Below are 27,353 nucleotides of genomic sequence, written 5' to 3' on the forward strand. Positions count from 1 at the left end.
ATAAATATGTGAATATAAAAATATTTAGATATACGAAATAACCATTAAGAAAATGGGGGCTTATCTCATTGACCGCTTCCATCTACTTAGCAACTAGATGATGTTCTAGGTTCGAGTCTTCAATCATGCATCCCTAAATGTTTGATCATATATAATTATAGTACGGATAAACCTACCTTCCTTCCTCCTAGAAATGGATAAAGCATTTTTTTTGCTATTAATCCCAAAAATCTCCGGTCAACCTGAACACTAATTATAAATCCAAATCATTTTTATATTTATATAAAAATATTTATAAATGTTTTGCTTTTGCATAAATCAGTCCCTTTGCTAGTTTTCATTAATTGAATATTAGTTAAGGTTAAAAATGTTATATGACAACAATTTTCTTGTTTTAACAGTGACTGAGGCTCAAAATTCAGCCTCTTCTCATTCAAGACTTCGCCAGTAGGAGCTAACAATGAAGGGGAACAACTTAGTGAGTTGATTAAGTGTGAGGGTTAGGAGGAAAAATATCCAGAAGATATGAATTTAACAATTTAGTAGAATATAAGCAGAATATTCTGCTTCGAATTAGCACGAGAGATGTAAGTAACAAGGTACAAGATTTTAGGGATTAAAATACAAATAAGAAATGACAGAATTAATATTGAAATATGGAACATTTCAGGGACTAATATATGAAAAACCTGTATATAAAATAATTATAAAAAGATATTATATGGAAATTAAGCCTCAGCTGAATTTGGAGCCAAACATAAGCTGGCTCACCAACTGTTTGCCCCTTTTTTTTTTTTTTTTTTTTTTTTTTTTGCTAATACGGGTGGATCATACCTGTCGGGTACGGATACACCCAATAAAGTCAAAAAATAGGATACCTCGGAGTGCCAAAGGCAACTCCCCATCACCAGTCCACAATGTGTCTCCGGAATGGCGAGCTACAAATGCAGCCACCCAATCCGCAGCCCCATTGGCTTCACGGTAGATGTGCTTGGCCTGAAAGGCCCCTCCATCCCTCGCCATAGTCCATATATCACGAAGCAAAGGGTGGTCACTACCGTCACCCTTAGGACCCTCTCGGATCCAACTGATAACGGTGGCAGAATCACCCTCTAGGGTGATAGACCTAGCCTGTAACACGCACCGAGCATGACGAAAGCCTGCCCAGGCAGCGCTCAGCTCCGCACTCGGAACCGAGGTATCAAATAAGTGACTACCACCAGCGGCTACAACCCTAGCAAAGGGTCCCGAATGACGAAGCCCGCACCACCCCTCGTGCCACCATCTAGGACTGACCCGTCAAAATTGACCTTGAGAAAACTCGGGGGTGGGGGCTCCCAGGTGAAAAACACCGTGTGAGATGCTGCCGAAGCAAGGTGGGGGCCCCAGATGTCCCGAGCTGTCAAGGTCCCTCCAGTGGAGGAGGCATGACACATCTCTGCCGCCTGACTCCGGGCGCTCTCGGCCACAAATCTCGGCGGCATACATCGTTCACCAAAAATTCGAGCGTTCCTAGCCAACCAGATCTGGTAGGCAGTGCAGCTCACTCGAGTCACCTCCTGACGAAGCGCCGGGGACTCCGAGGCCAGGCGCATGGCCTGTAAGAACTGGTCCCTACAGAACCATACCGGCTGCGGAACCCCAGCCAAACGCCAAGTATCCCTCGCCCTAGAGCACCTAAACAAAGCATGGTCGACCGTCTCGGCCACACCGCACACCCCACACTCCAGGGGGATCCTCAATCCTCGTCCACCAAGTACTGCTCTCGTTGGAAGACGATCCCAGACCACCTTCCAGAGGAACAGCGCAACCCTCGGGAGAAGGCCCAATCGCCAGATCCAGGCACAGTCAGGACCAGGTACATACTCCCGCCTAAGAATGCGGGAAAGGACGCTCATCCTGACTCTGGGACTGGTCGAGGAGCTCCACACTCGTACATCTGGTCCACCACTCTGTGGCAGAGGGAGGGAGCGAATCCACTCCGCCAGATGCTCCCCGAAGAAGCGGGCTAACCGAGTCTCGTCCCATCCAGCCTCCCCGGGAGTCATAAGATCACAGACCTGTAAACCCTCCCCAGCCTCAACACTAACAGTAGTCGGCCAACGGCACAGGGGGAGGCCATCAACCCATGAGTCCCTGGTCACGTCAATACTGCGGCCATCGCCTATCAGCCATCGAGTGTGAACCGACACCATGGGCACATATCTTGCAATCTCACGCCATAAAAAGGAATACCCCCGCCCACCTCGAACCCCGCCCTCCCGGCCTACCCCCCCATAGCGGGCGGTCATGATCCGGGTCCAGAAGCTCTGCGGCTCCAGGATGAAGCGGGAAGCATGCCGGGCGAGGAGCACCTCTCGTCTCTCCCGGAGAGACAACACCCCAAGGCCACCCTCCCTGAGAGGGAGGCAAATACTCTCCCATGCCACCAGGTGCACCCCACGGCCCCCACCAAGCGAGCCCCATAAGAAGCCCCGAATCAGTCGTTCAATCTTTAGTAGGACGGATCGTGGTACCACCGTGCTAGTCATGAGATAGATAGGCATAGAGCCCAAAACAGATCTAATCAGCAAAACTCTACCCATCATAGATAGAGACGCTGCTCGCCAACCCTCTAGCCTACTCTGGAGCCGTTGCACCATCCCGGAGCACTCAGATACACGCAGTCTCCTACCTGTGATCGGAACACCCAGGTATGTCCAGGTCCCGTCCTGCTCAGGCATCTCCAGAATCCTCCGAATCTCACGTCGAACCCCGAGTGGCGAACTCGGGCTAAAGGAGATAGAGGATTTCTGGGCATTCACTCTCTGACCAGATGCATAGCAATAGGCGGCCAAAGCCCGCCTAATAGCCAGGGCATCTGCTACGCGGGCACGCGTCAGGAGTAGGCAGTCATCGGCGAATAGTAAATGGGATATCGGCTGGGCCCCTAGAGCTGGGACGTAAGCCTCCAGCTCTCCGGCGACACATGCAGCCCGCAGCAATCGAGACAAAACATCAGAACAGATGATGAATAGGTACGGGGATAGCGGGCATCCCTGCCGAAGCCCCATAGTAGAGCTAAAGAATGGGGACGGAGAGCCGTTGATCAAGATGGAGAACCGCGGACTCCGAACACACCCCATAACCCAACCAATCCAGGTCTCATGGAAACCCAGACTCTCCAAAGCTCGCCTAAGAAAACTCCACCTGATTCTATCGTAAGCTCGCTCCATGTCCAGCTTGATAGCCATCAGGCTTCGACGCTTCGGGGCCCGGCGAAGATCCCACATCATCTCTTAGGCCACCATAGCGTTATCGAAAATACTCCTACCTCCAACAAAAGCACCTTGCTCTTGACAAATAATGCCGGAGAGGAAAGGCTTCATACGATCCATCAGAATTCTTGCCACCACTTTGTATAAAGTAGTGCACAAACTGATCGGTCTAAAGTGGCACGGCTCGGACGCATCCGATCGCTTAGGTATAAGCGTGACAAAAGTGGCCTTCCAGTCGTCAGGCATACCTGACCGACTAAAGAAACACAGGACCGCTTCTACCACTGCGAACCGAACGATGCTTCAGTATCTCCGGAAAAAGAAAGGAGGGAAGCCATCTGGGCCCGGAGCCCTGTCCTCGCCCAATGCCCAGACAGCCTCTCGCACCTCCCCCTCCGTCACTGGTCGAACCAATAGTGCATTCGCAGCCACCCCGATTTGGGATTCAGCTCTCGGGAGCAAGCCAGCAACGTCCGACCCACTATCCTCCGTCCAGCGGGAGCGAAAGAACTCGAGTAGGATGTGGCTAATCGCCGAATCATCGTCCACCCAAAGACCCCGCTCATCCCGCAAGGAACGAATAGTGTTCCTCTGCCTCCTAATAACCGTCGATCGGTGAAAGAAACTAGTGTTCCGGTCACCCTCTCTGACCCACTGAATTCTGGATTTCTGTCTCCAGAAAATCTCATGTTGCCGTAGGATCGAGTGGTGGGTGGCGAGTAGTCCCCGGAGGCTCACCATATCAGCCTCTGGGAGCACGCCCACCTGATCCTCCCTGCTTTGGAGGGCAGCAATCGCACCCTCCACATCTTCCAGCTTCCTAAAAATATCACCTACGACCTCCCGATTCCAGCGGCGTAGCCGTCGCTTGGTCAATTCCAGTTTTCGTGAAATCCTCTGCATGGCGTCGCCGTGGACCGGCAGACCCCAAGCTCCCCGGACGATGTCCCAGGATTGAGGAAAGGATAGCCAAACTTTTTCGAAACGGAATGGGCTACGATGACTCGAGCCGGATGCCGTCGAGAACAGCAGAGGACAATGATCCGAAGCAATCCGAGTAAGATGGCTAACCCTATAGGACGGAAATCTGATGAGCCAGTCAGTAGAAGCAACAACCCTGTCCAGTCGCTCCCACACCCTAGCTCGTCCGGATTGGTTGTTACACCAAGTGAAGCGCGGACCTGAGAAACCCAGATCTACTAGGCCGTTCCGCGAGAGGAAATCGCGGAACTCCCTCCTATCCACTGAGTCAGTGAAGGCCCTGCCTCCTCGTTTCTCACTCTCCTCCAAGATACAATTGAAGTCACCCACCATCACAGCCGGAAGGCCCAGAGCAAGTAGGTGGGTGAGCTCGTCCCACAGAACCCTCCTGGTTCGATGGTTAGTGCTGGCATACACTCCGCACAAGACCCACGGAGCAGCGTTAGGTTCCGAGATGGTCATGATGACCTGTTGGGAGCAGTTGTGGAATACGTCAATCGTAGCCACACCCCGCTTCCACAGAGCCACAATGCCCCCCGACAACCCCTGGGAGTCTACTGCATACGACTCCCAGTCAACCTCTAACCGTCGTAAGACACGACTGAGTCCTCTACCGGAAAGTCGTGTTTCATAAAGTAGGCAGATCTCCGGACTATGGATCTGGACCAGCCGCCTAAAGGATGACATAAAGGCCGGCTTAGCCGCCCCTCTACAATTCCACGCAAGAATCCTCATGGGGAAAAGTCCGAGAGGTCGGCCACAGGCTCATCGACCCTCTGGGCCATAGGGTCTATCACCATCTCACAATCAGGATCACCCTGCTGACCCTCATCCGTGCTAGTCCCGGACACTACTCGCAGCACAGCCGCCTTCACCCGTTGAACAACAGTCGAGTGATCCACGGTCGAGCGAGTAGCCCCCTCATGACCACTGGGGTCCCCTACCCCTGGCTCCACCAGTACAAGCGTATCCCGCCTCATCGACTCCACAGGTGCCGACGTATCCCGCCCCACCAAGGAGTCGCTCATGGGGCAGTCGTCGCAGACGGGAACCTCACTCGTACTAGTCGCGTCACCCAGCTCTGACCCGCCCGAGGCACCATCTCCCTGTCCCACAGCCACCTCTAGAGAACCTAGAGAGGCGAGGCAGACGGACGGCGGGTCCTGCCCCGGGGCCTGAGCCCCGAAGTGGAACTCGCTGGCACTGGGCCCCGCAGCCTGGGCTAGTGGGTTGGGCCCTGAATCGGACCCCATAAGGCCCGTTTGGGCCGTGAACAGTGGGAGGCCCCCGCCCACAGGGGCCTTCCCACGGTCATCCGCGCGAGGCCCAGCCAAGCTGGGCCACGCGTTGGCCTCCGCGCGACGGGCCAGGGGGCCCGTCGCGCGGTTCACCGCGTGAAACACACGGGGCACACGTGCCCCGCGAGTCACTAGTCCTCCGTGGCCCGCCCGACCTCGGCCCAAGGAACGGCCCACCTCCAGAAGCCCAGAGATCCTGTTCCGTTTCTTGGGCTGAAGCACGGGCTGGCCCATCGACCCAGAACACGGCCCGGCCTGATCCGACAGATCGGCCCGAGTCCCCAGCAACCCAGTCCTGTTAGCCGAGGGCACCGAGTCGACTCGTCCCGCGATCGAGTCACCAGCCATGTCAACTCGGGAGCTCTCCTCATGTCCGCCAGTGGCCCGGGCCGCCACCACCGGCGGGGAGTGGCGGCGGGCCACCTTCGTAGGCTTTTGCCAGCCCTCAAGATCCGGCGGGGACACCGGAGGGCTGGTCGAGGAGGGGGGACTCGGCGGAGTAGTCGAGGTAAGGGGGACCCCGCAGAAGGCTCGGTCACCTTCCCCCGCTCCGGCGGACCCTTCTCCCGTGGCTGCCGGGCGCGGAATGTGACCAACCACGGGCCATAGATCAGGCCCGAACCCACATCCCCCGGTGAACTAGCTCCGGTCGGAGTCGGAGCCCCAAACCGGCACGCCGGCTCGAGGTGCCCGATTCTACCACACCGGACGCACAGGTCCGAAACGCTTTCGAAGACAAAGGGCTGCCAAATGGTCTTCGACCTTCCCTGTATCCGAATCCCTGGGAGGAGGGGTTCGGAGGCGTCGATAGCCACCTTAACCCTAGCGAAACCCATGGCACGCCGCCCCTCTGTGACACCGTCAACGGCCATGGGCCTCCCTGCCTTGGCGGCGATGTCCATAATGGTCGAGGGCGACCAATACTCCGGGGGGAGCCCCGGTAGCCGGAGCCAGACCACCACGGACTTCACAGGGGTTTCCCTAGGTAGAAAGTCCGGCGCCCACGGCTCCATAGCCAAAAGTTGGCCGGCCACCACCCAGGGGCCCTCCAACAGAGCTCGGTCCCGAAGCTCCGGCGACCGGAACCGCAAAGCAAAATGATCTTCAGCGAGGGAGACCCCCACCACCTCCCCTGTTTTCTTCAACCGGGCGGCCACGTCCTTGGCCACCCACTCGACCGGCACCCGCCGGCCGAGACTCCGACCGATCAAAGCTAAGCCCTCCCACTCCCGGCGGGCAGCCTCAATGGGCTCCTCCGGGAGCTCGGTGACCGACGGGAAGTACTGGCTCACCCGAGCCACCTCCGCCTCCGTCATCCGGTGGGTGACCCAGGGCCCCGGTCGCCCCCGGCCACCAGATCTATCCCCTTTAGTTCCCTTAGACGTACCTTTGTCTTGAGCTACGACCTCCGCCCACGACCTCGACGGCGGCGCCGCAGTCTGCATCGTGGAGTCTTTGTTTGCTTCCACCGCCATCGTCCCAGATGCCTGATCCCCGACCGAGCCAGACGACCCCACCATCGGCAGCTTCCCCTTTGCCTGGTCCATCGGGATGCCCTGCAAAAAAGGAAAGAAACAGCGCCTTTCTCACTGGGTGTTAGACAGAACCTGGGATCACGGGATGAGCCGAGCACCAGGTAGCAACAGAAACTCTTCTTCCGCCGCCGAGCACCGCCGGCGAAGAAGACCGTTAGCTTTTCTCTCTCTGTTTGCCCGTTCGCGCAGGTGTTTATTTGTCTAGCCGGGCGTCACCTCAAGCTATCCTGAAGGCCCCTCTTCCAATGAAGAGCATGCATTCCTATCGTCCATCACTCATATCCTCGGCGGCTGTGGAGGCCTCCCAAATGGAAGGTTTTTCTGAAGGCCACACCACGCACCCTTCTGCCCTATTTAGACCGGCAATCTCTTGCTGCGGAGTTCAGCAAGGCTGTCCAAAGAACACCTGCGTACAACTTAGCTCAGGGGCTCCACTCGTTCAGGGTCTAACCCCCTGTTCTCCATCTAACCCTGTATCTTGTTACCCCCTTCAACAGTCCAAGCTAGTTCCTCTCAGGTTTCCTAGTCTGAGACCACTTGGTTCCTTGTAGCCAGGGGTATCCAACTGCAAACCAGATTTGTTCGGACAGCAGAGGTTGCCGGAGCAATGGAGGGCATGCACGTTGCTGCTTCGGTTCTTTAAGGTGATTGCATTTGGTTGGAAGGAGACTCAAGCACAGTTACCACTTGGATTAATGGAGTTGGATCCACTGGCCACATTTTTCTTGAAGATATTCTCTCATGCATTGAGAAGGCAGCTGACTGCAAAAGCCTGATAAACCCTAGAAGTATTGGAAGTATGCTTTACAACCAACAAGATTGTCATACGCCTACAATATCGGCATTCCATTTTCTTTTGTCAACTGGCACTTCTAGTTCCATCGTGCCAGATATTAAGCCTCCGATAAATTTGTGCCGTCCCCCGATAGCTCTTGAAATATTCAAGAAGAACACTATTTGACGTTTCGTATCTTTAATACCCGAACTAAATTTAGAGTCGGTTGCATTCAACTACATTGGCTTACCCTTGACCTTTCTCGGGGGAGCCACTGCAGTCAAATTATTCAAGAAAGCGCCTAAGCCAATACCTTTCCCTTGATAGAGTTGGGATAAGGTATTTGACAAAGGAAAATTTTGCAGCCGCTATTCCAAAATGGTATCATATATTGCCAATAAAGTACAATACGTGCTTTAGCCATAACTCTAAAATATCAACAATGTGTTCAGCACAAGAATTTCTAGACTATAAAAAAATAAAATAAAGCTACCTTAGATTCAGTTTTGTTGATTGACCATATCTTAATCAGATTAACCATTCATTTAACATCATTTGATCTCCTACTTGAAGGCTCTTACAAGATGAGTTTGAAGCTTCTGCGAACATAAACAACAAAATAGCCAAGAGGAGAAAGAATGCAGTCTCCAAAATTAGAGTTCAGATCGCAAACCAGGAGGCAAGGGCACCAGCAAAATATCACGTCAGGTCCACCATAAATCTCTGTACTTTTACAGCCTCATCACCAATGCCAAACCAACTTTCACCATCTTCGCAATGAATAACAAGCACAAAATAAAATTTCTATAAGCATTTTCTTGGATGGAAGATCAGAGGTCTGACTCATAGCTCATACACCCAAAGAAGTCCAATACAAATAGTTCCATTACCTACACTCGTTATAACCTACATCAGTCTTTCTACTACACAAACATGAGAACAACCTGATAGGGAAGTAATAAACTCCATGTTGTAAAGCTAAACGTTGAGAGAAAAAGATGCAGCTTGAAGGAGTGGTAAAGCTGAAAACTTTTCTGAGGTATTTGCACACCAGACATCAATGGTGCCTGGGTTCCTCACCAAAAACCTCAGCAAAGCAAATTGGGCATGCCTACAAGATAAGAAGTATGGTCAGGAATAGATGGAGCACTGTCATGACAAACAGGGAGCCTGTATTCTTTGATTAATATTAATCTCAGCTTACCTTGTTTATGCCAAGCCATCTAGTCACACAGCCAGCATGATAGACATGCTTGCATGGAAGAATCATTTGTCTATCCCCTCTTTTGTAGTCCATCTGGCAAATCACACACCTGGTGCCAGGGGAAGAAACAGCACCCAAAAAAAAAAATATTGAAGATACTCAGATGCTTCCATAACCTATTTTTATGTGGAAACCAGAACAAACTAATAAACATCTTTGGAATTGAATGGTAGGAAATAACAACAAAAACAGCTAATTAACATGAAGGTAAGTGTCTCTATTTATGATCTACACATAAGGACTTATGAAGAAAAAAGGCCATATCCGCAGATACATTGCTTGCAGAATTTGTATTTCAATTCCTCGTTGAGATTTAGGTGTCCCCTTTCTCTGTATTTTTTGTCATTTATTTTTGGTCCCATCAACTTGTATCACCACTAATATGCTTACCATAATTGTGCTCATCAATTTTTTTTTTCCCGTTTTCATCAAGAGATCTAAAGATCATGCAAGATATACAATAATTGCTGCCTGAATGGATGCATGGGTGCAAACCAAGGAATGCGGAGCCATCCCAAACCGGACAGTTTCGCTCGTTCCGAACCGTACTAGTGGCTTACCGGTACAGTTCCGACATAGAAAATGGTTCGTCGCCGGAGACGAAGAAGAAGAAGAGAAAGAGAGAGCGAGCAGAGGAGGGAGGGAGAAGGAGCGGCAGCAAATGCCGGCGAAGGGCCAGGGGGGGGGGGGGGGCGGGGGGCTGTGGAGGTCGAGCAGCCGGGGGAAGGGGGGGCGGAGGCCGAGGCTACGCGGGTGTCTTCTGTTTCTTTAATTTCGTAATTTTAAGTGAAGTCGACAAGCGATTTGCTAACTTTACTTAAAAATTATGAATTTTTTTTCCGCGGCTCCGTCCCCTGTTTCAAAAGAAATAGGAGACGCGGCCGCGGCCTCGGCCTTCGCCGCCCCCCCACGGCCTCCACTCCTCCCACCCCCACTCGCTCTCTCTTTCTCTTCTTCTCCGACTCTGGCAGGTTTTCTCTCTCGAGCGGCCCATATCAACTCATGCTGCCGAGCAACCGATACGGTGCCCGTTACCGACACGGTGGACCTTGGTGCAGACAGATGCTGGTTCTAACTCTGAGGCACAGAAATTTCTTTGTTCTATGATATTTAGCTGGTTAGTATAAATGGAATATATATGGTGCATTGAAAAGGATCGTAAACATTATTCACAGAAGTTATTCTTTTAAACATTTTTTTCCTAATACCTTAAGAGGGATCCATAGCATAGTTAGTCATCAAGAAAGAAGATATGTTTGTTGTCAGGTAGTCTTCAATGGATGCAGATTGGATTCTAACAATCCAGCAATCATCATGCTAATGTGGGATGGATTAATTCTGTCCTTGGTGGACACCCAAGATGGATGCTGCAACTACTTCATGTCTTGACCTCAAATTTCTCGGTCACAAAACAATTTGAGGCCTCCAAATGCTATGCATATCAAGACACCAGACCCTAATAAAGAACATTTATTAGTCTTCCTTTACCATATAGATGTTCCTGATGTATTTCAATTGATGATTGAAATATAAAAAGTTAATGAAGTATTCAGTTTTCCAGATTATTTTAACAAAAAAAAAAGTCAGGCCAGGTTATAGCCAAATCAGATTGATGATTTGAATATATATATATATATATATATATATATATATATATATATATATATATATATATATATATATATATGTGTGTGTGTGTGTGTGTGTGTGTATATATATATGTGCATATATATATGTGTATATATATATGTGCATATATATATGTCTATATATATATATCTGTGCATATATATATCTGCATATATATATCTGTGCATATATATATCTGCATATATATATATGTGCATATATATATGTGCATATATATATCTGCATATATATATGTGCATATATATATATATATATATATGTGCATATATATATATATATATATATATCAAGATTTTCAGAGGGACATCTATATTTCCTCATCCCTTATCTTTAATTTTTCTTCATATTTGTGGAGCGTTATTTCAGTTTTTGTCAGATCTTATAGAACTAAGATTCCTTTTTCTTTCAACAAAAACTTGTGATTATCATCTTCAATTTGATAATAAAATTGAATATTCATTAGTCTGTGACAGAGCGAGTTTCTTCTTGATAATAAAATTTTCTGGTCAATTGAAAGAAATTTTCAGATTTTTGGAAGCAGATAGAAGCATGATACCGATAAGAAACTACAATTTACTTCCACTATACTGAGCAAGAGAAATTATATAGTGGTTTATTCCAATACACTGTGAAAAAAGAAAAAAAAATACATATTAGTTTATGCTGATCTTCCTAAATGATATATAGGCGCGGTGAATATTGCTTACAATCAGTTAGACAACTAAATACTACTGTAGGTGATTAGTCACAGCATGATCTATGTGAAGAAAGCACGTATTAGTAGTCTTTTCTAACGAAAGCCTGATTTCTTATAACTTAAATACCTAATGCATGGAAATTGCTTTCTTTTGAAGCAAAAAGCATCAAAAGTAAGACTTGCAGGGGCTGCAGGAATGACATTGGCCTCTGAAAGACAACTATAAATAGTACAAGACTGGATATGGACATTAACCTAAGCTGACAAAATACCATATTCAAGAATCAAGATCTTGATGAAGCATAATCAACTCTCTTAAGAGAGAACAATCTGAATAAATTAGCCCACAACAACGTGGTAATCAAGCCAAGATGCCTACCTACAATTGGCAATCATCCAGTGTACAAGATAACACTTACAATAGGGAACATGTAATCTGACTAGCAAGTGCACTGGGAAATACAAGCCTCACAAAATCAGGATTAGTGAAGGAGAAGGCTATCACAGAATCAATGCTAATGATGGAACAACACAAATACATGTTATATGTTGATGAAAAACAATTCTAAATATGGTAGCTGGAAGCATGGATTTACCAGAAAAAGCTTGAACAAACATATCAATAAAAAGATGAAAAAAGCAAGCTTCATTTACCATAGTTTGGTTAAGTTTGATATGTAGGAACATCATTGTCATGCAAAGCATTTTGGCAAAGTCTGCTATCTTGGCACTGGATACCATAGCGGTATATTACCGAGACGGTACAGTACGGGTCGGTTTAGTATGGGTCAGTATAGTATAGTATGCATCCCAAATTGAAACAATTTTTGAGCTATTTTTCTCACTTTATCTCCATACACCTCGGTACAAGTCTCTATGTGCCTCAGTACGCCTTAGTATGGATAGGTACGTACCTCCGTATGACTCGGTATGGTCGGTACGGGGCCTATATCGACCCGAATATAATTTTAGTTCCAGTTCCGACTAGGTGTGGTATGGTACGCCCCATATAGGTAGTTCGGGTGGTACTGTAGTCCATGCATTTTAGCATTGTGGTGGCTTGTAGAGAATAAACAAGAACATGCGTAATTGATAATGGAATACAATGATCATCATGCCACAATAGACCACATAGTAGTAACAATAGCAAATGAATTGCTATTCATCAAAAAGCCTTGCATGAAATGTGATCCAAAACCCATACTTTAACACACAAAAATAAGATCATAGGCAACGTTTGAAAACTCAATTTAATTCAGGCTAGACCAAATAAACTTCAACTTCCGCAATTTCAACAGTTTCGATGATTTCACTAATTTTAGTTGGAAATGATACAAATAAAAAAATGGCAATTTAGATTAGAAAAAAATCAGAAATAATTAAAAAATAAAATCATTCAAGGAAATCAATTAGACATAATTTTGAAATCTATTACATTGCTTAGAACAATCACATATGACATTATTCTAGTTCTATACTAAATAAAAAAATTACCTTTAGAAATAATATTGGAAAAGAATATCGGATGTTCATTTACTATTTGAAAGCAATCTCACTTAATACAACCTAAATATCTCTGATATTTGAGTTTTACAAGCAAACCTATGTCAAAAATTATACTTTCCTCTAAGTTTCTTTTGAGGCATTTTCTTAATCCTCTTTAAACTAGTAAAGTCTTAGTGTAGACTACAGAAAATGCTTGCAAGCATGGATTGCTGTACCACCCCGAACCACCTAATATAGAGTTGTATCATATCAGGTCAATACCAGTATAAAAATTATATTCAAGTTGGTACAGGCCCCGTACCAACCCAAATTGAGGTATATTGAGATATAATCCAGCTTGTATGAAGACGTACCCAAGGCGCACCAAGATAAAAAGTGAGAAAATGGCTTGAGAGCATTTTAGTATAGGGTGTGTATCAAAACAAACTAACCCATATTGTACCAAACTAGTAATGTACCGGAGTGGTATTTGGTATCAAAATTGCAGACCTTGCTTCCAAGATTATATGATACAAAGAAGTAACAAAAAAATGGGAATATATAGCTTATTGGAATGACAAACTTGGCCCTATCGGTTAGTTTTAACCAAAATTCCAAAATCACCCTCAGTTTTGGATTGGTTTGGGTGAAACTGAAATACTTGTGTTTCAAAGTTTCAAGCAAAACTTTAAAGCTGAGTTTAGTTCAGGCATAAAGTAGAAATAAGGCTTGGACTGAGCCTTATCCCTGCCAAACAGAATTTGTGAAGGAGTGAAAACCAAGGAATAATATGCCGCTCAAACTTGCTTATAACAAGCTTAACTATTCCAAGGGGGAGTTCTCATAAGGTATTCGTTGGCATAAAGGCACTTCCTACTTTTTACCTTTTTATGGGCAAAAAGGTCATCACTCAAAAGTTATTCCAAAAAACTCTCTTTTGCAATTCAAAACTGGAGCCAAACTAAAACTCGGTCATTGCAAAACTATTCTCATAGGCATAAATTTTACTATTCTATTTTCTTATTCCAAAACCAAATGCAAACAAAAGCATGATCTTAAGGTCTATGAAGAAAGCACTTAATAGAAGCAAGATAAAGCAACAAATTACCTAATATACTAATTATGTGAAAAATGATGAGGAAAAAATTTTGGAGCCAACTCTTTCATGTTTGATTAGCAGATGAAGATCAAACAACAATAGTTTCATCAGATGGATCTCACATTTTAGTCAAACTAAAGATTTTGTAGTGTAAATTGGAATAGATTGGGTGATTAGTTGATCACAGATGATATAATTCAATTTCAACCACAGATAGGTATTTCTCAACTGTTTCATGCACCTTACATATATCCATGCATGCATGGACATCCATGCATATGTTACACTTTTATGATTGTTTTCCAACTTGAATTTTAAATGCCTGATCACATCTAGGGCCACATGATTGACTACCAGCATTTATGGAGAGTGGTGTCTATTTGTCTCATTTGATGAGGACATTTTGTAATGGGAGGACTTGTGCAGAAATATAATAGTATATTGCTACATCAGAGCCAACTGAAAACATAATTCTTTCCAGCAGTTTTCAAAATAAAAAATTGCACATTACGGCTCGTCCACTTTAAGCAACAGAACTACAAGTTATGGTCATGTAAGAATGGGATCAAGTAAAAGAAAACCGCACAACCTCTGTCTCCTATTTGAACCCATTGTATAATTGGTGGGAAGCTAGCGATAGAGCATCCATCTTTAGCCCCTAGGATTAGATAAAAGGGAATAAGTGACCATATAAAGATGACTGTAACCCAGGACTTTGTTGCTTTCTTTTAATCACTAGAGTTGTACATGAATTGTTTATTCATTTAGAGCACAATTCGTAACTTTTGCTACTTTGTTGTGCTCAACCATACAAGAGCCAAAATTTCATTATAAAAATTAAGAGGGCAATAGCATGGTATGGGACTTGATGATTTGCCTTTCCCTCTAGTAAGGGATTATCTTGTATATTAGAAAGAAAAGTGGAGCTACTTGAATATGCACAAGGATTTTTTTCTACAACCTCCCCTCTCTATAATGGAGGTTATTCTCTTTCTTATCCAATTGGAGGCTGTGTCTTGCTTATCCGCTTGGAGGTGTCTGTGCTACCAGAACTCTGACACTCTTACACCCTTTACTAATTTCTGCATTGGGACCACTGGTGCACTTCAGAAACAATTCCCAATGATGCCCCAGGAGAATTCTTAGCAAGCTAGACACAGAACAATCACTGCTAGTAGTCAACCACAGAGGAGAATTCTCAGCATGCTAGACACAGAACAATCACTGCTAGTAGCCAACGACAGATTATCAATAAACAATTGTTTGCTTGCTGCAGGAGCCACCAGCTCATGTTGTTAGAAAGCAACTCCGTTGTCTCTCATGCATAGCCCAGAAACTTCAACTAATTATTGAGTCTGTCAGGTCTTGTTATAGTTTGACCTCTACTTTTCTCATTGAATCTTTCATGAAGTTTAACAAGGTTTTAGTTACAGATGCACATTTTAAAGCTAATATAGGCACTAAACTTGATGCACATCTACAAACTGAAAATTTATTTAATTCTATTATTGAGGATTTTATTAGAAATTTGTTCCAATATGTTATTGCTTATTAATGTTTCAGATGTTTGCTGCAACTTAGAATGTCATTTAACACTCTACAGGAGATAAACCAATCATGTAGTCTTGGCAAAAAAAAATGCCTATGAGGCGCACAGAGACATAAAAGCACATTGCATGGATCTGGACGAGATAGGACTGTCAATGCATTAATCAATTACATGGTTAACCATTAAATGAACGAAAAGAATGAAGAATTTACCTCTCTCCTCGTTTCTTCTTTCTCGAAAAGAAGCTACATTTGTACTTTGTGACCGGAAGTGAAGAAATGTGTTCTTCAGAAAGACCCCGGCTTTGTGTTCCAACAGCCTCACCCAAATCTAGTAATTCCTATTTACAAAAAACAGTTCTAATTGATCAATAAAGTGTAAAAACATGTTCAGGGAGCACCCAAGAGTTCTAGTTGTCATAATGTAATTCAGTAGTGAATTAGAAGCATCATTTAGGGTTAATATGGTCAGGACCAAAGCAGCATGTCCATGCCGTAAAGATGGTGCATTCCAGAAACTTATGAACCATATGTCTTTACAAATTTAAGTGCAGACTTTGGTACAAGGGTCAGGCAGATTACTGTTTTCAGAGAAAATGGCCATATATTCGACATCTCGAAAGAATATTTACACTGAATTTTTTGTACAGAGATACCTTTTAATATTGAGTCATGGCTATATTGTTGTCTGCCATAATATATTTAGTTCTCATACTTGTGCATTTAGTATAGTATAGAATGATGTAAAAAGGTGAGTAACAGAGAATGGTTCAAGTACTGAGTATACGTTTGGTAGCTTATAGTTTCAGATGCTATGCAAGCTCTTCCAATGAAAAGAAATAGTCTGATGTGAGATATAAAAATGGGAAAGATAAATTAGTTAAAATTAATCTCTTGTGAGAATGTTAACTTATAGATCTAAGAAATGTTTCATAATTTTTAGCCATGGGAATGGAAGAGGCTATCATCCATACAATTGGCAACTTAGCGGACAAGCTTTTACCCTTTAATTATTTGGTAAGTAGTAAAACTCTGCTGATATTTCATTTTAGCCATTAATCTGTGATAAAGAATGGTAGACTACTTAAACTTAGCCAATTTTAGCCCCCCATAATTGAACTGAAAAATCTATTGCTGATTTCTTTGGATTCTAATCAATAAAATCTGCTGCTTGTTAGAATTTTATTCACCATGTTATTAATGATATTGTCTTACTTACCCCAGCCTCACTGCCGTTGATTTTTTCTCTTTCTCCAACTTATGATTCCATGAAACTCACTTCCTCTTCAACTCCCATGCTGCAACAATGCTGATTAGTAGCATGTCAGTCCAAATGTAATCCACCGTAGGAAAAATCATTGGTGGCTTATGGCTTCATTTGGAGTATGTTCTGTTTGTCATATAACCACGTAATGCTTGCTTATATTTTTTCCGATCTTCATTATCTTAAAATGAATTTCCTTCATTATAATTACTTAAGGAAGTTTAAATGAAGCCAATTCCTAGTCCTCTGCATCCTCCTGGACATGTTACCGTCGACTATCATGACTGCTACGATCTTAAGCAGGATATCTTCAAATCTTAGTTTGCATATAGCAATTAGATACTTCTAGTCACAAGTTTCGTCGGTTCATCTATGGTCAGCATGATCATGCCATGTACATTCTCAATTCAGGTTGTGGGTCATTCATGGTCTTCCCATATGTTGACTGATGATTGACAATATGTGATGATCCTACCCACACCCATCAAACAGCAATTCCAATATAGGTTAATGATAAAGGACCTCAATTCTATTCAATATTCTCTGTACCTTGAAATCACTCAATTGTGTCCACGTTTAATGGAAGTACACAGGTAAATGACTTCCAATGCATGTTTGCTGACTCAAATACTACCATGGAACCTATTAATATTAATGTTAAGCTCATGGTTGATGACCACTCCCTCTTTGTAATTATAGGTATGTCAACAAAATTGTGGATTGTTTTTTTCTATTTTATGATCAGTTTGTTTGACATACCTTAAGATCATCCTTGTTCTATCAATTTGCAATTGCACCTAGCCTTGTTCAATATCTTGTAGTTTCATGAATTATTGTTACCGGGGGTAGCACCATCACTTTTGCTTGTATATTACAATTTTCTCCATTCTTCAAATTCTTGCCGGTACTAACGCTTATTCAGAAAGTTAATGACTATGTTTTTATATGATGATTTGCTTGAAATTAAGATTAATAAAGCCAAACTTGAAATGTTGAACTGGACTACTAATCTGGCAGAATGAAGAAAACAAACTAGTGGTCTTCCACCCTTTTTGACTTGATATTGGTTAGTACCAGAGTGCAAGGTACCAAAATGGTACCAGCATGGGTCATTTGATAGTACCTGTCGGTACCCAATGACACCTTCAATTCAGCCCGGTTGTCCAGAACCAGGTGCTGAGGAGCATTCCAAGTGCTGGCCTTTCACCAGTCCAGTTTGGTGCAGCCAATGCAAACAGGTACTTGAATCCTTGATTATCACTGTCCTGCTTGGATTGCAAGCCCCTTATTTTATGCAGAAACTAATTATACTAAAACTAATGATCATTTCACTTACCACGATTACTTTGTCAACATGTCACTGCCTCATTTTTTTTTCTCAATACTTCAACTGATTGGCAGAATGTCCATTTCTAGAACCTTTATAGTAGATGAACTAATGGTTTCCGTTGTCTCTTTGCCTAACAAATCCTTTACTTTGAAATGTTCTGCTCCAATAACATCTCTCTAATCTCATCTATAACTATTTTTTATCTTTTTAAATGAAATACATTCTACTTATTGATCTTAAAATGTAAAATTTCTAGTCATTCACAGCTTCACTCTATGTAAGCATCTGATTTCTTTGACATTGTTATCTACTCGCAAATCACACTCCAATTTATGAAATATATTAGTAGCAGAAGAAGTTTCTCTACTATATGCAATGCAAGCCTGGTCAGGCCAACTACCACCAAGACAACCTAGACAAAAAATTTATTTTCTTTAAGAAATCCTCCCTCTTAATTCCATCTCTTTCCAAGTAATATCATCAAGTGAGAGATTAGCAGAACACTACTAGAAAAATGGGAGCATGTTTATCATTTCATATAAATAATAAACATCTAGTACAAGAACTCTAATCCCGAAGATATAATAGAATAGACTGATAATGTAACCCAGGCAGAAGATCATACGACCACAGGAATAAGTTGAATTTATTATGGTATTTTTATCATCAACTATTTAGATTTAATGATCAGATAAAGATTTTGAGTTTCTTTGTCTACATTTAAAATTGTGGGGCCACAACTTAGCAAGGTCCATGAAGTCAAAAACCCACCAGGAACTATTCATTTAAAGAAATAAGAGGTGCATCATCATAGGAATTTGGCATATGAAATAGATCAAAGTCAAAAGTATGGGTTTTTGGTTTGAATGTCCCACTATCAATTTTGGACTCAGTGAATCTTTTACCAAAAGTTTAATGATTTGTGTAGTCTACCACATACACACATACATATGATAAACACATATACATAATTATATACATATATAATTATATGTATATATGTCTATTTATTTATTTTCATATATTGATTATTTGGATTACTTGTGTCATTTTGGGAGTATTTATTCAGTTCTTTGAGTGTATATATTTAAATGTATATGTACACACACACACACACACACACACACACACACACATATATATATATATGTATGTATGTAGGTATGTGTGTATGTATATCCTCCTAAGCTTAGAAAGATACAAGTTGATAAGGAAAAGAGTAATTCAATACTTTTAGGTTGCTAATTAATCAATAATACAAGAGAATGAAATGAAAAAGATGAGAAAATCATAACTTCGACATATTAATGACATTATTTAAATTTCACATATGAATCGAAGATTTGATCCAAAATTCAACAATTAATCACCTTGCCATGTGAATATGCCTACTCATTAATGATAAATCAAACCTCTAGCCTTTTCTTATGATTAAATATAGCATTTTCAATTCTTAGAAAGTAAGAAGCAACTGGGAATTCAGTTCCGAGGAATCCAATAAAAATTGAGAAAATGGAAAGGATACAAGGAAAAGAAACATCTATTTCTCTCCATTCAATCTGTGACATCTTAGCTTGAAACTTGTAAACAATTAGATAAACTGTATATATTATCTCATCAATCCAAACATTCTAGATTATAATTTATAATGTTCATAGTAGCAAATTGATATGGTAGTAATTTATTTGGTATACACGACGGTAATTTTTATGTGAAGATTATATTTCTAAGCAATTTTGCCTATCACATTTTACTCTTATAAAAGTTTATACACAGTTATTTATTCAATAACTAGAGTGTTATCCAAAAAATTAATATTCAATTATGGTTTAAGTGGCTGTATAACATGATCATTCAATATTCTTTGGTTGTTAATATTTTCTATTTAAATCTCAGAGTTTCAGCCCAAATGTGCTGAAACCGTCCGGTCAATTATTCAAGATATATTAAATTAAAATATGCGTGATATTTGTTTTCTTGGCTTGCTTAATGTTTTTTTGTTCTTATTTTCCTGATTTTTTTGCCCAAAACCTGAAGCAGAATTGGTGAAACAACTGAATCTGCCAAAGCTGAAACTCTGTGGGTCAGATTGAAAATAAAACCGAAACCAAGCTTCCTGACATTTTTTGGCATTCTAATGTAAACACAGTTTGATGCCCATTGGTAGCCTTTATCGTGAATTTTGGGTGCGTATTGTTAAATGTGTAAAACTTTGTTGAGTAATGTCAATTTATATGACAAATTATTTGAACACTATAAGATGCATATATTAAACAACAGCCAGCAATAAAGATTAGGATGATTTATAATCCCAGATATCTAAAGTTGTGTTCAAAACTAAATTTATTTCTAATAAAATTTATGTACACTACAATAAACAAGTTAAGCTGTTTATATCTGAGAATTAAATGGGATAATGTAGTTTATCTCGAAATAGCAATTTCAATTCTTTTGATAGAGTCCAGTTTCTTTTCATATCAATGCATTCCACAGCATGCTTACTGTTCCAGCTCCTGACCAGTGTGAACATAATATACTAATAGTGTATTTCTTTTTCTATTTAAAATAGTCATATGTATTGCATATTTTTATGTTAGTAGAATACAAAGGCAAATAACAATCAAACTTTTGCACAATGATCTGATGAAATATTACACACCTCATATGTCATAATGTCAGGATCAATATTGTCTTGCCAAATCACCTGCAAGCATGGATTAGAAGGTATATTTAGCTGACATGAAGTAAAAGTATTATGCAACTAAAGAAAAACTAAAAACACTAGTCTACAATCCATTGCATAATTTTGCAGATAAAGTTTAATGGCCATAAAATTGGAGTCCAGTAAAATCAGAACATGCTTGACTAGCAGAAATTTACATACAAATATATGCCATCAGGACACTTTCATTTACCCTATGGTACCGACAAGCAATACCTAGGACTTGATATAGTATAAGACTAGTTTATGGATCCACAAAAAGAAAATATTAACAAGTAGAAGGATCTATAACTTCGACATGGGCCCAAATCCAGCACAAATTAATCAATATGTACGTAGAATAGGGAATAAAAAGGAAGATTTGCTGTAACTTGTAATATATAATGTCTTGATGAGCCTAATCATGTAAGTTTGTACCAAGTATTGTTTTAGGAAGAGCTGAAGTAGTCCAAGTGCTATCTTGATATGCAATGCTTGCAAAAGAATTAAAAAAAAGAAAGTTATCTCTAAAAAGGATTTTGAATCAAAAAGGTAAAAATCAAGTTTCTGACTAAACTTGGGGGTACATCTCCAGATGTTAAAATTGGGACAAGACTGATGCTATAGTTACTAATATATATCTCAAAATGTTTTATCATTCAAGCTGCCATGTTTTTTCTCTGGCATTAACCACAGCACCTAGAATACAACACGTGCACTGCATACGTTGTTGTAGAGACTCACAACACCCTCAGCAGTTTTCTTTTTATAGTGGAATAGATGATGTGAACCACAGGGTGTTCTTGGTTAATATGATATTTGGGCTAAATTAGTAGTTGCATATTTGCCATAATATGACATGAGGTGTTTAAATGTATGCTTTCTCCGTACCGTACTCCATACCGGTGCCACCCCATTACTATTTCGGTACACCGGGTATGGGGGTCAGTTCACCATACTAAGTATCGGTACACCCTCATACAGCATACTGGTACCAAACTGGTATGACACTGTACGCCCTATATTGTCGTACCAAACCGGTATGATACTGTACCCGGTTCGGTACGATATGGCATATGTTTTAGTTTGAACTTGTAGATTAGTGATCAATTAAATCACATACTACATATAGACACTCATTAGCATATTCATTTTTGGCTGAATTACCATATAAATACATGTAGAATGAGAAACACCTAACAAGGCATATCCTTATGAAATATTATATGGAAAATTTTAACAGTATGATACCATTTAAATTTGGATTATATTTTAGAAATTCCACATCAACTGAATTATAATTTGTGAGTTTCAAAATTCTTACATTAAGATCAACATTTTGGGATTTAAAAATTATATGGCCTGTGATGTAGTTTAGCTAACTAAGGGCCAATAGGGCTTAGTGTAAGTGGGCTGAGAAGGAGCTCATTTCACTCAAGTGGCTTTTGATCCCGCTAGACTGAAGCCGCTTTGGGCCTGTTGCTGGAATTCGGACCCGGAGGCGACCACTGGGCCGGGAAGGAGGAGCTCCGGGAGAACTTGGCGAACGGCGGCGATCCGGCGATGTGCGGCGTCCTCCGGAAGACCTGCAAGAAGCCGGTGGCCGGGTTTTTCCGACGCCGGCCCTCCGATGCTTAAGTCAGAGAGATGGGCTAAAGATTTGCAAGAGAGGAGCTCGAGTCAGAGAGTCTGCCAGAAAATTTTTCTCCCCTCTCCCCTCAGGAGTTTTCTATTTATAGGGGGGAAAGGGTTTACCTGTGATGAGATAGAGCGAAGACGCTGTCGTACAGTGGAAGTTAATGCCAATCGTGCAGATCAACACTATCCTCGTGGGAGATCAGGCCGAAGTCTTTGAATTATTGCTGAACCATGCTGTCGTTTATGGCCGGACAGGTTTGTCGTATGGAGCTAAACATTTGTAGTCAACTGGGGCCATGCGCCTTCATTGTTGAGTGAGCCACACGAGCCACATGCCTGCAGAGGTCTCATGCATTGATTGTTGAGTGAACTAGGCGTTCGGAGAAGCCATACGCTTTAATTGTCGCGTAAGCTGAATGTCTGGGGAGGTCGTACGTATCGATTGTTGGCAAAGACAGGGCACGCTTCGTGGGAGAACACGATAATGGCGGTCTACCGCTCGGATACTTTTTAGTCGGAGGAGCCACTTGGGCACTTTCAAACCCCTGAATTGGGACCCGTTCGGGCGCCCCTTGCTTGGAGGGGTGCCCGGTCGCCTCCTGCTCGGAGGGGTGCCCGGTCGCCTCCTGCTCGGAGGGAGGCTTGGTCACCTCCTGCTCGGACACAATCCTGTTTTCCCCCCAACACTACCCCCCGACTTCCGAGTTCGAGCTGCTCGCAGGCTCGAGCGCGGGAAGTAGTTAAACTGGATTAAAAGGGGGGAATTTTGAATTATCGCGCGCTACGAGGCACTTTAATGGGAGTAGGTGGACGGCGTCCCTTCTTTCCCGAAGCATCTCATCATTAGTACCTCCCGTTTTTCCAAGCGTTTTTGCGCTGTGAGCTCATGATGGGGCTACACGATCCGACGAGGCGTCTCCTTTTCCAAAGCATCGGTCCGAATTGAACGTTGCGCTTTAACTCCCTGGGTTGACACGTGCCGTGATCTGGACAGGGAGGAGCGTTCTACCGAGCGGATCTGAGTCGTTGGTGGGGCCTATATATAAACCCCTCCTTAGCCATCTTTGATTTCTTTCCCATCGTCTTCATCTTCTTCCCGTCTCCTTCTCAGTCCGAAGCAGCCAATCCTCCATTACTCCCGGCGAACTCCCACAGGTCCCTCTTTTCATTGCTCGGAACCCTTCTTCTCTCCCTTCGTCTTTCTCTTCTTTTTCTAATGGGTCTTGGTCCGACTGACATCGGGTCCATGATGAGTGAGTTAGAGGTCGAGATGGCCGAGGAATGGTTTTTTCCTCGGCGAGAGTTCCGTTTGGAACCCGCTGGGTTGGGGGATCGGGTAACGAACCCCCCAGTAGGTCGGATCGGAGTGTACTTGGAGGCACTCTGGGCCGGCCTACGGTTTCCCCTCCACGGGTTCGTAAACGAGTTGCTCGGGGAGTACTAACTCGTCCCGGCGCAACTTGCTCCGAACGCATGGAGGACGATTATCGGGTTCTTGTTCCTGTGCATGGCATACGGGATCTCGACCTCCGTGAACGTCTTCCGGCGACTCTTCATGTTGAAGTCCAATCCGGGAGACGGGGAGTGGCTCTATATCGCCCTTCGGACGGGTCGGCCGCTCTTCCAGGGCGCTCCGTCGTCCATCCATGATTGGAAGAAAAAGTTTTTCTTTTTGGGTTCCGAGCGGACGTGGGGGTTCGACCCCAGGTGGAGGCAGAGCCGGCTCAGAACCGCCAACAAGCTCCCCAGGCTTTCTTCACGTGAGCAGGGATCCTTAACGCCGTTCGCGGCCTCGGGGATGGTATTCTTCTGAGCGGCCTCGTGAGCGAGGACGCTCTAGTCAATGTCGGTCTGAGCTCGGCGCGTCCTCAGGGTAAGGGTAGTAATAGAAAGATTTCCTTTTCCTTTTTCTTTTCCTTCTTTTTCTTTTTCTGCGTAACATTTTGCGAACTTATCTTGCTCGTCCTTGCAGATATTGCAAAGATGGTGACCAAGAGCGAAGCTTTGTATGCTCGGTTCCGAAAGAGGGCTGCCGAGCTCGGAGGAGAACCGCTCGAACCGAAGAAGAAGGCAAAGGTCTCGACTGACGGAGCCGCCGAGAAGAGTGTTCTCCGGATCGGGCCCTCCGAAGCTGCCCGGAGGGGAGGCTCGAGCTCCGAGCCAGGGAGCTCGGCTGGAGCCACAATGGCGCTTGCATGCCCGGCGCCAATCTCGCAGGTCCCCCCTCGGTCGCCCGTCCGACCCGAGCGCCCGGCATCCGAGCCGGGCAGCAGCCACGGGGCCGCGAGGCCACCTTCGGCAGAGGCGACAAGACCTGGCCTCCCCGACCCGCCGAACGAGGGCCAACAAGAAAGGCGGCCCTACATTCCGGAGTGGACGGTGTCCGAGGGCGACTCAGCCCTCGAGAATATCGAGACGGCGCGGCAGATCTTCCGCGTCGCACTCCTTCCCGCCGACAGGGCGAAGATTCAGGCTATGAGCCTGAACCAATTTTTGAAGTCGACTCGCCTCTCCGCCATTCGGGTAAGTCTTCACCGCTCGCTGTTGCTTATTCCTTACGCTTTTGGCTTTCGTGCCCTAATTTTATCCTTGGCCTAATTTTTGCCTTGCTCACAGCACCTTCACGAGATCGAGACCTTGATCTCAATCGGTGCAGACTACAAGGAACGAGCTCGTTGGTGTTTACGGGTGCAAGAGGAGGCCGAGAAGAAGTCGGCGGAGCTCGAGCTCCACAAGGAGCTTTTGCTTAGAGTGGGGGCCACCGAGGACGAAGTCCAACTTCTGACCATGGCGCTCGAGGAAGAAAAGGCCGCTCATACTCTGGCTAGATCAGAGTTGCGGGCCGCCGAGGCCCGCCTGGCCGAGGCGCAATCTCTGCTCGCCATCCGTGAGCAGAGAGTAAAGGAAGCGGAGCGGAAGGCCGAGCAGCTCGAAGCTCGGGAATGGAAGGCCCAAGAACGGGCTCAGGATGCCGTCCGGCTCTTCCGAGAATCGGAAGAGTTTCAAGAGCTGCTCGAGGAGGAAGCCGTGAACGGCCTTATTCAAGGGTTCAACGACTTCGGCAATCAACTGCGCCAGCTCTGCCCCGATTTTGATCTCAATCTACTTCAGCCCGGAGCTGGAGTCGAAGGCCTCGGGGCGAGGTCGGACGAGACGACCGGAGAGGCAGCTCCGGAGGCTCCCACGGAAGAAGCTGCTCGGGGAACTGCTCCCGAGGTCGCGCTTGAAAGCACCGAAGGCGGCGAGGTTGGGGCCACTGCCGAAGGAGATCCGGCAGTCGAAGTCATCGAGGGCATCGAAGTCGAGCCCGGGGAGATCTCGGCTGGAGATGCCACGAGAGCCGCCTCTTAAACTTTGTACTTTTTCTTTCCCTTTTTGTAACAAGAGGTCGGCCCTTTTCTATCGCACGGCCGAGCCTTAATTTTGTACTTGGCCTCCGGACTTTTGAATGGAAATATTCCTTTTCAACTTTCGTCCTTTCAATTCCTTTATAGTTCATTTCTTAGCTAACGTTTCTCCAAGGCTCTGCTGCTCGGGTTCCCGAGCTGCTAAGGCACTTTAGACCGAAAAAATGCCTGAGCTTGCCAAGCTCCTAAGCTTAAGTCACAGTTTCGCGGTCGTAGAGCTCGGGGCCCCAGCTGCGGGGCGCCGTGCTCTAATCATCTTACTAGGTAACTAGCTTGCGGCCCGAATCATTGAACCCCCCGAGCTCGGGATTAAATTTCACCGAGCAGCCGAAAAACCGAACTAGGGTTCATGCGGGCGTGTTCAACTAGATTTCAGCTCGTAATCGGCTCGGCGGACGACCCCGATATTGGTCGGGATTTTCATTTACATATCCAACATAAGAATGAATGGAATGTGCGTATCGAACAAGACATAGGCGCCAATCAGAGCGTACCTTCTCGGGGCTATATGCCCTGTGCCGCGAATTGTTTTTAGTGGTACCTCAGTTTGTCGTAGAGGACGACCCCAAGCTTAATCCGAGGCATGGGGTCGTAACCCTTTGAGCTCGTACATGAAGCAGTCGCAGGCTTCAAGGCGCCCAGATCTCGATCTAGGTATCTGACATCGGAGCCAAGCCTCGATAGTCGATGGGGATCGAGCCGAGCTCGGTGGTCGATGGAGATCGAGCCGAGCTCGATGGTCGATGGGGATCGAGCCGAGCTCGCTGACGATGGAGATCGAGCCGAGCTCGGTGGTCGATGGAGATCGAGCCGAGCTCGGTGGTCGATGGAGATCGAGCCAGGCTCGGTGGTCGATGGAGATCGAGCCGAGCTCGATCGCTGATGGAGATCGAGCCGAGCTCGATAGATGGAGATCGAGCCGAGCTCGATGGTCGATGGAGATCGAGCCGAGCTCGATAACTGATGGACATCGAGCCGAGCTCGATAGATGATGGAGATCGATGGCTGCATCCCAAACTTTTAGATGATCACGAACATTTATTTTCGGAGGGGATTGCGAGGGTACTATCCCATCATCCCGAGGTCGAGGGGTTTGGATACGCACTGTCGACACTCGGGGCATCCCAACCTTAGTCGATGAGGCGCATATGGGGGACCGCAAAGGTACTACCCCGTCTTCCCGAAGTGTCGAGGGGTCTGGGCACGCACTGTCGACACTCGGGGCATCCCGACTTCAGTCGAGGTACTTAATGGAGCCGAGTTCGATAGGTGGAGATCGAGCCAAGCTCGATAAATGAAGATCGAGCCGAGCTCGATGGTCGATGGAGATCGAGTCGAGCTCGATAGATGGAGATCGAGCCGAGCTCGATGGTCGATGGAGATCGAGACGAGCTCGATGGTCGATGGAGATCGAGCCGAGCTCG

The 27,353-nt window shown here is 44.8% G+C and overlaps 3 protein-coding genes across 5 annotated transcripts in view; all 3 read right to left on the reverse strand.

Annotated features, from left to right (window-relative positions):
- Positions 1-3,560: 3,560 nt before the first annotated feature.
- LOC120111194 lies at positions 3,561-4,973 on the reverse strand. The gene has a single exon (XM_039127753.1). The coding sequence runs from the start codon at positions 4,971-4,973 to the stop codon at positions 3,561-3,563; it is 1,413 nt and encodes a 470-aa protein (XP_038983681.1).
- LOC120111195 lies at positions 4,970-7,083 on the reverse strand. The gene is made up of 2 exons (XM_039127754.1): positions 6,237-7,083; positions 4,970-5,475 (listed from the first exon to the last, which is right to left on the reverse strand). The coding sequence occupies exons 1-2, from the start codon at positions 7,081-7,083 to the stop codon at positions 4,970-4,972; spliced, it is 1,353 nt and encodes a 450-aa protein (XP_038983682.1).
- A 1,447-nt stretch (positions 7,084-8,530) lies between these two features.
- LOC103698390 (E3 ubiquitin-protein ligase BIG BROTHER) overlaps positions 8,531-27,353 on the reverse strand; it is a 39,085-nt gene continuing 20,262 nt past the window's right edge. For all 3 annotated transcript variants that reach the window (XM_039127452.1, XM_039127451.1, XM_039127450.1), the window contains 4 exons: positions 20,843-20,887; positions 15,803-15,930; positions 9,051-9,159; positions 8,531-8,957 (listed from right to left, as the gene is read on the reverse strand). In XM_039127452.1, coding sequence (XP_038983380.1) covers positions 8,904-8,957; positions 9,051-9,159; positions 15,803-15,930; positions 20,843-20,887 — 336 coding nt within the window. In that variant the 3' untranslated portion in view covers positions 8,531-8,903. The remainder of the gene's footprint in view (positions 8,958-9,050; positions 9,160-15,802; positions 15,931-20,842; positions 20,888-27,353) is intronic.

This window comes from Phoenix dactylifera, chromosome 6 (genome assembly GCF_009389715.1).
Source record: "Phoenix dactylifera cultivar Barhee BC4 chromosome 6, palm_55x_up_171113_PBpolish2nd_filt_p, whole genome shotgun sequence".
NCBI lineage: Eukaryota > Viridiplantae > Streptophyta > Magnoliopsida > Arecales > Arecaceae > Phoenix > Phoenix dactylifera.

Coding starts and splice junctions, on each gene's coding strand:
- LOC120111194 (XM_039127753.1), bottom strand. CDS start 4,973: ATGAGGATTCTTGCGTGGAATTGTAGAGGGGCGGCTAAGCCGGCCTTT.
- LOC120111195 (XM_039127754.1), bottom strand. CDS start 7,083: ATGGACCAGGCAAAGGGGAAGCTGCCGATGGTGGGGTCGTCTGGCTCG. Junction 5,476..6,236: donor GGACCTGTGCGTCCGGTGTG/GTAGAATCGGGC, acceptor GGTCCGATTCAG/GGCCCAACCCACTAGCCCAG.